The sequence below is a fragment of the Tetrao urogallus genome, assembly GCF_951394365.1.
Source record: "Tetrao urogallus genome assembly, chromosome: 6".
NCBI lineage: Eukaryota > Metazoa > Chordata > Aves > Galliformes > Phasianidae > Tetrao > Tetrao urogallus.
Genome location: NC_136819.1, coordinates 53,655,390 through 53,666,279, shown reverse-complemented (window position 1 = coordinate 53,666,279; position 10,890 = coordinate 53,655,390). Strand labels below are relative to the sequence as shown.

At 44.4% G+C, this 10,890-nt stretch overlaps 1 protein-coding gene across 1 annotated transcript; it reads right to left on the bottom strand.

Annotated features, from left to right (window-relative positions):
- Positions 1-3,485: 3,485 nt before the first annotated feature.
- On the bottom strand, positions 3,486-5,078 carry GPHB5 (glycoprotein hormone subunit beta 5; the record flags this gene model as incomplete). The annotated part of the gene is made up of 2 exons (XM_079536742.1): positions 3,486-3,674; positions 4,878-5,078. The coding sequence occupies 2 exons, from the start codon at positions 5,076-5,078 to the stop codon at positions 3,486-3,488; spliced, it is 390 nt and encodes a 129-aa protein (XP_079392868.1).
- Between the last annotated feature and the right edge of the window lie 5,812 nt (positions 5,079-10,890).

The window sequence follows — 10,890 nt, the reverse complement described above, 5'->3', positions numbered from 1 at the left end:
TCTCAAAACTCAACACAAAATATCAAGGAGGGGAGGGGAAGAGTGGAGATGCTGTCTTCATTACCCTGCTTTTCATTTCCACACCAGAAACTATTCCATCAGCCAGCTAGTCTAGTCTTCAAATTGAGACCATAGCCACCACCATTCCTGAACAGTACCCCCACCTCTGACTGGACTAAAGCAAATTGCATAGGACAAGGGGAAATGGCCTCAAGTTGCACCAGGGGAGGTTTAGGTTGGATATCAGGAAACACTTCTTTACAAAAAGAGTTGCTAAGCACTGGAATAGGCTCCTTGGGGAGGTAGATGTGTTTAAAAACCATTTGGATGTGGTGGTCAGGGACATGATTTAGCAGAGGGTTGTTAGTTAGGGTAGTATAGTTAGGTTGTGGTTGGACTCAAGGATCTTTAAGGTCTTTTCTAACTTGAGTGATTCTATGATTCTATGAAAGCACTGCGTGACTGCAATTACTGCTGTTCACATTGGAAGAGGGACACAAATCCAAGAAGCAGAGGGAACAAGAGAGACACAGCCTTCTTCAAAATGCATTGGGGGAAGAAAAACGGCTGTCACTCCCACTGTCCAGAAGGGAAACTGAGGCACAGATAATTCCACTGGTTTGCCCCTTCTCACCTGGCGTGTTGATGGCAGTGCCGAGATCCAACTTGTACAGTCATGCTTTTTCCATATTTGCACGTTCTCCTTTCTCAGCAAGTAGGTGCAACCACCTCCCTTCTTTTGCTGCAGCAATATTTCAAGCTGGGAATGGCTCAACACTCAGGCATTCTCTCTGGCCGCTCTGCAAGTACCATCCTCACAGGGACATCAAGTTCCCTTCTACACGTAGGGCATGATTTCTTTCTCTTGTTTTAGGTAGTGGAAGTCATGACAGATTAAACCTTTCAAGTGGTCTTCGTGGCAGTTTATGAAGATTTCTGCCTGGTGCTTCTGGTCGGTGTTCAGGTGAAGGGAGTAATCAATGATTCCAAGTATCAAAATTAGTGAAAATTTACCACAATGAAGACCTACTAGCATAAGACTTAAAAAAAAACAGCCTAAGATTTGCAATGACCAGCAACAAGAATGAAGAGAAGCTGTAAATGCCCCATCCAGGGCATTTATATTGCACCAGGTTGGATGGGGCCCTGAGCAGCCTGATGTGGTGAGAGGTGCCCCTAGTCATGGCAGAGAGTTGGAACTGAATAGTGTGTAAGGTTCCTTCCAACTCAAACCATTCTCTGATTCTATCATTGTATGAAAGGATGTACATTCACAGTAAATCCACAGCATCTCCATTCACTTTTGCTCTTCTCCATAAAAGACCATCCAGAAGTGTTAGCTGAGATTCAGTCAATACATTCTTCCTACACCTCCCCTTCCGCCTCCCAAGTGTGGATTCTGCTACATCAATCAAAACCATCCTTCACATCGTGCAGTGTTTTCTTCCAAACACTTGCTTAAGGTTTCTACTGCCTCCCCATATCTGGGTACAGCCTGTATTTCTCGCTTGTTGCAATGGAAGGAAGTTGTCACTTTGGAATCCCATTTCTAATCCTAAAATTATGGCACAGCCAGACTCTGTAAGAGAAATCCAGCAAAGGAAATGACTTTGCATTAGGATCGAGGAGATATTTTGCAGGTGTTCACAGCTCTGGCAAAGAGTTTGTAGGAGCTGACATATATTCTGTGTGAGAAAGCTTTATGCATCAATAAAGAAGGACTCATTGATTTAAATTGCATCCATAATACAATATGGGGGTTTTATTAAGGACACAAAATAATTTGTAGGTTTTCCATAATAGTTGTGATGCTGTTTAAAACAATAACAAGATTAGAGAGATGCAATTTGAAAGAAAACAGAAGGACTTTTTCAAGGTCCTTAAAGGCAGTTAAACTCACCATCACCAGAAAACTGCTTCTGCTGCTGTTTGACATGGAATTCAGAGCTACTGAAGGCAGATGATAAAATGTTCTCCTTTCCACTTAGCCACAGGGCAACTTTCACAGTTCCACCGACAAAACATGACAGCAACTAATACATTGCAGATCAGATTAAAAACAAAAAGATCTGTCTCAAGGAGGATAAGGCACTTGGGGAAGTTTCAGGCACACAACTGTGGGAATGGAGGAACTGCATCCAGAAGACACTTAATCAGAGCGGAAGGCAGGTGCTGACATTCTCTCAGCAGCAGTTCTCTGCTAATGGCTATCTGAGTTGTCTTTGTTTGTAAGCTCCTGTGACTCTCTTGCACTTGGCCAAATTTTGATGTTTTCACATCATTTCTTATTTTGTTCAGGGGGGAGAAATGAGGGATGAACATGAATCTGTCCTCCTCCAGGTGGGAGTTGGAGGACTAAGGCACTTACACAGCTGTGGTCACCAGAGGGGGGATGCTGCAGCAGCTCCCATGCATCCCCCAGTCTATAGACAGTGGTTCTGAAGAAGGTGGTGTGGACCAGCCTTTGGCATGTCTGCTGCTTTCCCTGCCCTGGGCCTGTCCCACCCGTGCTGGCTGCATTATTTGCTCTCAGACAACTCCTCAGCCCTCCCATGAGACTTCCGTCTGCCTTCTGTGCATCTCCTGAGAAGCAAGTCCCTGTGTGGCTGAGCAGCGAAGGGAAGTGTGGGAAACACCCCCATAGCCCCCTCTTTCCCATTGCCTTGGCCAAGGCTTGCTGAAACTGAACCACAAGCACTACATTTTGGCTTGGTCCCTCTAACTCTGGAAATTGTCAAGAGAGGACTTTAGGGTTGTGCAGAGCCTCTCTGGTTTTACATGAAGCCAGTTCTTCTTCTGGACAGTCCTGGACAAAAGCATTACACATTTAATGTGCTTCTTTCTGCTTTTTAAGAAGTCATCTCTCGTAAGGCAAGATTTTTTTCAGCAGAAATGCTCCAATTAAGCAAATCACTGAAATACGCACTTAACTGTAAGTCCACAGATATTAATCAAGTATTTGACTGAGTTAGGGCTTAGGGTGTAATTTCAAGGTTGTGATTTGATCCCCATTTCCATTTTATTGTCTGTACAGCCTTTTCCTTGACAGTTATTTTTGACAGATCTCAGCGTAAGAAGAGCGGAAGGGGCAAGAGGGGGAAATGTTGGTAATTCTTACATTACTGGGAAGGTACTAAAACTAAAAAGAATAAAGGCTGTTCTACTGGCTGTCATGCATTTATGGCCTGTTTCCAACCCCTCTGTGACTATTCAGTCCATGTGCACTTTGTGCATGAAGAAAGGTCCCACTCTATGTAGAGCCTGGAAGGAAGGGAAACAGCATCAATTTTTCTTCCATAGGATTTGCTATTATAAGGCTGCATTCTACGTTTCTACAGAAAGGGAAGAGGGAACTAAACCTCATCTGCCAGAAAAGCCGATGATTAGGAGCATTAGATGGTGAGACCAAATTCTGGGCTGACCCACACCCTCTGAGACAGCAGGGGTGTAGAGCCAGGGAGGAACTTGACCTGAGGAAGGAGAGCTCAGGCAGTCTCACACTCAGTGGTGGCCGTAGAGCAGAAGTCACAGTTGCAGCGTATGGCAACTGGGTAGGTGTAGAAGGGATCCACTCCAGGGGCACACTTGGGCAGCATCACTGTCACCAGCTTGGTCTCATTGTAGGTGCAGACACGGTGGTAAGATTCAATGTAAGGCGGCTGCAGTATTGGCCTCTGTGGGTGAGAAATGAGGGTATCAGGCAAGATGCAAGACAAACATCGGGGTCCCTGGTTTTCTCAAGAGGAATAAACAGCAGAGCCACTGGATCAAGATGGAAGGGGCCATGGAAACAGCAGCAGTCAGGTTGTACGTCCTGCAAAGCCCAGCAGATACATGCCATGGGGAGTCCACCTGGCAGCACTGCAGGCAGCACTGAGGCCTGCAGTTTTTCATAAGATGAACAGCTTGGCCAGAAACCTCAACCAACAGAAAAAAACAGTATCCTGAAGGCCCTGAACGCCAAACTCCCACGTGGAACTATGGGCGGCATGGATTTTGCTGAAAAGTGATGTTTTCCCCAACGGAAGCACCTGTTTCCAAAGACAGGACTGGAGGGAGCCCACTACAATCCTCTCCCTCACACAGATGGGAAACAGCCTGAAGTAAAACAGCCTGGAGACACTTAAGCATTTTCTTTCTTTCTGTCTATGCTGTGTGAAAAGCCTGCCCCAGGAGCAGAGAATGATGGCACAGAAAAGAACAGATGCCATGTTTCAGCAAGAAGATATCCAGACATGCTCCCTCTTACCAGCTCCTCCACCCAAGCACACCATGAGGCTCTGTAGAAGCTGTTGAGCCTGCAGCCAGATGCATTCAGCTTAACTACATCCCTGTGGTATTTCACTCTGCAGTCATTAGAAATTCCCTGAATAAATTAAACCGGGTTTGGCCCCTTGAGCCATTCAGTGACAGAAAGGCCATAAGAGTCAGCAACTTGCTGTCTGAAGTGTGTACAGACTCGTGCTCTCTTTCTGCCCCTCTACACTCCCAAAGCATAACTACTTCATATTGAACTGTGATTTAAAACAAGCCCAAATTAGAAACAGACATTATCTTTGGCATCTGTTGTTTTGGAATAAAATATATTACCCCCCCAACCAAGGGCTCCACCTTAATCTCAAAGGAATTTTCTTCCAGTAAAGTAATAAAGGCCTCCTCTCCTTAAGTGTTTGAGCTTTAAGAGGCTTTCAAATTGCATAATAAGAGTATTACGTAAGCGCTTCATTAATATCATCACATGAGGTTCATCCCCTTTGAGACAGCACAAGGAGGGAGGGAACCAATTGCAGCAAAGCGCTGCAGTGGGATCGCAGAGCAGCACGCGGTCCTTGACTATCTCACTGCTCAATGCTTTTTTCTCGGGGAAAGACTCTCACCTCCCAGGTCTCGCAGCGTCCCCAGCACGCATCCGTGGTGATCCGCAGTGCCTTGCAGCCAGGCTTCTTGGCCACGAAGGTGAACTCACGCACGGCACAACCGATGAAGGTGCGCAGGTCGATAGCAGAGGTCTCCGTGCCTCCATGGCCAGCCGGCAGCAGGAGGAGCAGAGCACCCAGGGTCACACAGGGGAGCTTCATTCTGAGGTAGAAGGGAGAGGAGGGTTGGGAGAGCCAAGATGGTGGCATCATGCAGGAGCCAAGAAGCCCCAAGTGCGTGGATTCAGACCAAGAGCTGTGATGCTCCTTCTTCCCCTTGGGCACAGTGTTCCTCATCTTCACTCAGCTCAAGAGAAGACAGAAGATAAGGGGTTACCTGCTGCCAGAAGGGAAAAGTCTTATTGCAGCAGCCTGAATGCAGTGGCCACTGAAATCTCCAAATTGCAAGCTTATCATGCAGCAAATGCCTTCCTATCAGTTAGGCTGCCCTAAGCTTGCACCAGGCCATAAGTGATGAGTATTGGTTCCCATCTCACTGCACATATATAGAGAGGTCAGCAACTCCTAAAAGCAGTATTGGTGCTGCCAACACCAGTACCCCAGCACTCATCAGGTGCTGGGTCATGAATGCAGCCCTTTTTTTCCCTTCTTGCACTCACCACCACTGGTCAAGATCTAACTCCACCAAGCCAGTGAGCAGGGCTGGTTGGATAGGGATGGATGTGGCCATCTAAACAGCCACCATCAGTCAAATCCCTCTGGTACTTGCTGCCTTTCAATCTCAAACCTTAGATGAACAAAGCAATCAGTCTCTCTGGAAAATTGTCAAAAAGAGAAAGAAATGGAATGTACCTCAAGCTGTAAGCCATCACATCCACTTTATACCTCATATACTTGCCTTGCATTTAAATCCACCTAGAAACCCCAGACTTGACATTTAACTTAGAGGGAGAAGGTTGCCTACTGGACATGGCTTGCAGCCCTGCGCTGAGGACAGATTTCACATTAAAGAGCTTAGACTTTTTATCTTGTGTCTCTATGCTCCTGTCATACTACATGATTTAAATTAGCTGAACTGGAATTCTAGATCAGTATATGGTCGTGGTGTTTGCCACAGTGAACCCTTCATATTCGTTGACCTCCAAGCTTGAACAATTACAGAAGAAAACTAAATTTCTTTATTTTTAATAGAGACATTTAAGAGCAAAGAGACGACCTTCCAAAAAAATTGAACTCTTATTCTTCACCACCTTAGCAAAAACCTACTGCTTTATTCATGAGCCAGAGCTGTGACACAAAGCAAACACAGAAGCACACTCACCCAACTTGTTGGAGTCAGATCGCCTTCTGCAGCTTTAAATTGCAGATGGTGTTTCAGGATGTCAGAAGGAGCAGCAAGAGATCTGCACAGCAATTTTTGTCAGGTTTCTGCTGACTAGATCTCCTTCGCAGCTGCTATGGGGCTGCTTAATTGCACAGATTTATAGAAAGGGTCTTGTCAATCAAGGCAAGACAGAGGCAGATCCGTACATGAACAACCCAAGGCATCAAAGTCATTGACTGTGAAGCAAGCTGCTCCTTTCCAATAGTGATTATCTTAAAGCATACTGTTTCATAACACCAAACCTGAAACAAAAGGAATATCTTGGTGAGTGACATCTGCTAATAAAGCAATGACTGTGCACTGGGGCAAATGTGATCTTCATTTCCACAGCAGATATGCAGTACCCTTGCAAAGAGATTGTAGGCTGCTTCCTGAAATAACCATTACCCTCTTATTTAGCAAATACTGAGTAAACAGTCTGAAGGAAAACGTGGCAAATGTTTGTGCAAACAAAATTCTGAATTTTTGTCAACAGCATAAGACCTTTTTTATATGACTGCTCTGTACAAGCAAGGGCAACAGATGGGGGAGAACAAGAACCTGTCACACAGGTAAGCAGCCCTGAGCAAAGGAAATGTGAAAACTTTGTCCATTAACTGCACCACGCCAATACAAGTTCCAGCTACTTACGGGATAGAAGGAACCTTGAGGAACCTTGGTAGGAGGAAAGACTTGCCAGTCAGTGAGTTTCTTCAACACGAGTGAGAGAAATGCAGCCATAAACTCCCACTGCAGCCTCAGAAAGTCAGACTCTCCTCCTCGCTACTGGACAGTGATTTCCCAGTTCTGGATGCTTTAGCAGCCAAGCACATCATCAAGAGGCCAAGTGTCAGTGGTAACAGACTGCCTGGGGTGCTGCTGATACAGACAGCCACAGCAACACAACCCAAAACTGAGAAGAGAAAATGACAGAGAAAACTTTGGTTTAGATCAGCTCCATCCTATGATGTTTGAGAGAAATGAAATAAAACCCCAACTGTTGGTGTCGTAGAATCATAGAAAGGTTTGGGTTGAAAAGGACCTCAACCATCAGCTAGTTCCAAACCCCCTGCCAGAGGCAGGGTTGCCAGCCACCAAATCAGACACCAGATCAGGTTGCCCGGGGCCCCATCCAATCTGGCCTTGAATGCCTACCAAATGTATACTTCTGCTGGGTTGCATTCCAGCCTTCTGTAGTTTGACCTGGAAACCAGCAACAAAGCATTGAGTCAACGTGACAGTGAAGCACACAGGAGCAAACAAGGTATGTTTCTCGCTGTTTCAGGGTGAATAACCCATGGTTTGGGGTCCTGGTTTCACTTCCAAAGTCAATAGCATAAATTTGGAGTAATAGCAGGACTCAAATTCAGACTAACACCTTGTGGAAACCACAGAATTCTTCCTTTCCTTTACTTTTCAGCTTGAAACAGCCACTGCTTGACTGTTTTTCTTGCTGGCATGTGGCCCTGCTATTTCCCTGATAAGTAAATTACACTTGGTTGCATGCAAACACACTGATTTGTATATGGCTTATTATTTGCTCCTGAGATTTACCATTTCTCTCTAAATTAGGAAATGGCAACTGGAAGAAATGAAAGAGGAAAATAATTCTGTTGTCTGCAGACTCAGACTGACCTCAGGACATTCTGTATAGCCAAGAGCCACTGTCTCTTCTTTAGAGATGACACATGGTAGCAGAGCCTAGATCAGATTCTCAGCTCAGATAAAGCTAACAGGATGTGCTGTTGCCAGCACCAGCACAACACTGTCTTAATGCTTCACCTACTTTCATGCTTCCCTTCCCCAAAGTTACTCCAGGTTCAAATAAAGACCCATTGGGTGAGATGCTCGAGTATGGAATAGAGGAATTGCAATGGATTCCATTGATCTCAGCACCACCCACATCCTGGTACCTTTCCTCTTACTGAAACCAAGTCTTGCCACTGATGTAAAACTGTTAGCAATTTTCCACCAAAAAAATCCTATAATTTTCTGCTTGTTTCTTTGACATCACAGACCAAGAATAAAGCTATTATAAAACAAACCTTTATAAACTTTCTTACAAGCAGAGAAACCAGGCAAAAGTGAAAATATTGGTCAAAATTTTCCTTCCTTTGATTCCAAAAATGTGCCAGCAAAAGTCATCCCAAGATTACAGCCAGGCACAGGAAATACATGCCAGATGGCAGGTCAACCAGCTTTGACAGATTCTCCTTCTCCTATGGATTAGGAAAACAGGGGCTGGACTTCTGCTCTGTGTAATCCATTTTGGATTCACTGACTTCTGCTGAGATTCTGTTCCTGTCTTCACTCGTACTGAAAAACCTTGTGACGTGAAGTGAGAGACAAATTGCAAGCTGACCCTGCTCACTTATTTTCTCTCCTGAAAGTCCTGTCTATTTATGGGGCAGATGCTGATTTCCGAAGGATTTGCACCACATCTTATGAAAAGCATGAAGGCTGGCTTTTTTCCAGGTAATATTTTGTTGGCTTTTCTTTTTTTTTGAGGCAAATTAACAGATACTCTATCTACACGTACACTTGGCCTTCAGTGTACAATAGAAATTTAAAAGCTGCATATTTTTATTTTCCCCATCTGGTTCAAATTTATTTGAAATAAAGGGTGACAGAACCCTTTATTTGAAATAAAGGCAGATACAACTTCTAACTATGAGCGTGCCCACCATTTAGCTTCCCCTTCCTTTTTTGAAACAGGACACAGAAAGAGATTGACTAGAGGAGGACCTGTGTTGAAGATGGTGCATCCACTCATCCATTCAGGCTTGTGCAGCTTTTCCTCTGAATTCTGGACAGGCAGAGCAAAGAAATCAAATATGCTGTTGAAGGTGTCAGGGTTATCAGCGCTGGTAGCTTGCAGCTTGTCTGCTCATCATTCAAGATCAGGTGAATCTCAGAGGCTTTGCAAAAGAGCTGCTGGGGAAGCATGAAGCAAACTTACACACTGTGTAACATCAGGGGTTATGAAGTAGTGTGGCCTTAATTCAACCATTTCCCAGCTAAACCTGGGACTCAGCACAGCAACTCCGCTGGCTCCTGCCTGGTTTTGCCAGCAGGGAGGCTGCCTTGCTCCTGACCTGGCCCTTCACTGACCTGTTGTTAGCACAGGTGCCAGCATAGAGCCCAATGCACACCAAGAAGCTTTCTGGAAAACAGCCTCTCTCGTTCAAAAGACTTTGGGGCTCTCAGCACGGGCATTACCACAGCTACAAGAGTGCTTGGACATGTGTAGGCTGTTCACTGCCTTTTGGATGAGAATTCCTGCTCAACCTTTCCCTGTCCGCTCTCCCATGTACGCAATACCAGGTGCTATTCAATTCAACACCACATGATCCAAAACTGAAAGTTATCCAAACAGATTAACATTAACATTCTAATTCTCATCCATGCAAGGACTATTTAATCCCATCCCTGTCCCTCAGCAATGATCCCCTCAACTTCAAACACGCCCTAATGTATTTTCCTTAGTACTGAATATATGTATGGATTTTTTTTACTTTGGACACAAGATACTTCAGGTACTATAAGCAATCAGCCTGCATCCTAATTAATTACAAATTCAGACAGAGAAATAAATAGCAGGGGGAGAAAAGGTGAGATCTCATACATAAGCAAAGCAGCACTGACAATAACTGTTAGTATTTTGTGTAATATTTGTAGTAAATTAAAACAAAAACCACTCATCAACACTATTCTAACAAAACAGAAAGCAGGTTTTCCAATGACTGCTTGTCATATTAGATGTCAAGCTTGTGGTTTCAGATTGAAAACATCGGTATTTTTCAACCTACAGAAATATCTAGGTTGTGAGCCAAATTTCTTTGTCTTTCTATCAGAAATAAAGTTTCTCACTAAATTTTGTGGGATGGATACATTGTGGGAAGAAAAAAAACCCAACAAATTAATCAGCATCTTGTGGATATCAATAACATCACTGAGTTTGGAGGAGGAACAGAAAACCAGACCTGATGGAGGTCTTACAAATGCTCTTCCTGGGATGCCTTGCAAGTAAAGAAATAGAGGAGAACATGGAGTTGAGAAGATGTCAATATGCTGTGTAATATCACCATATAAACAGGTTGGAGGAAGCAGGCTGCAGAAATAGGCAGGGAGGTAAAGAGTATAGAGTTAACTGACTAAAAGTTTAAGTGGACTCAGCCATGAGAAAGGAGATGAGATGTTACTTAATGAGTCTAAGGGGAGCAGTAATGTTGAGCAGTCACACAAAGCACTGCAGGAGCCACGTGGAGGCTGACAGGCCAAGAAAAAACTTTGCCATTCAGGCAAGCCAAGCCAATGACTAGATAGGAGATCCTAATACACTGGAAATCACACAAAGGAGTTTACACAAAGAAAGAAGTTGTAAAGTATGTAGTAAACACAAGCATATGAAACAAGGAAGAACTGAAGATGGCTCTCACCAACATCAGGAAGGATGGCTGTGGGTTCAAAAGTAACAGAGCAGGAAAAACAGACAGAGAAACAAGGTGGTTGGGCCAAGTTCACAGGAACAGGCATCCAAGAAAGGTTAGGATTCTAGTTAGAATGGAGTGAATTAGGAAGCCAGGGCTGTGAAAAGATAGGAGATGAAGCCATGTGTGGCCAATGTAATTTGATGAACTCACTGAAAAA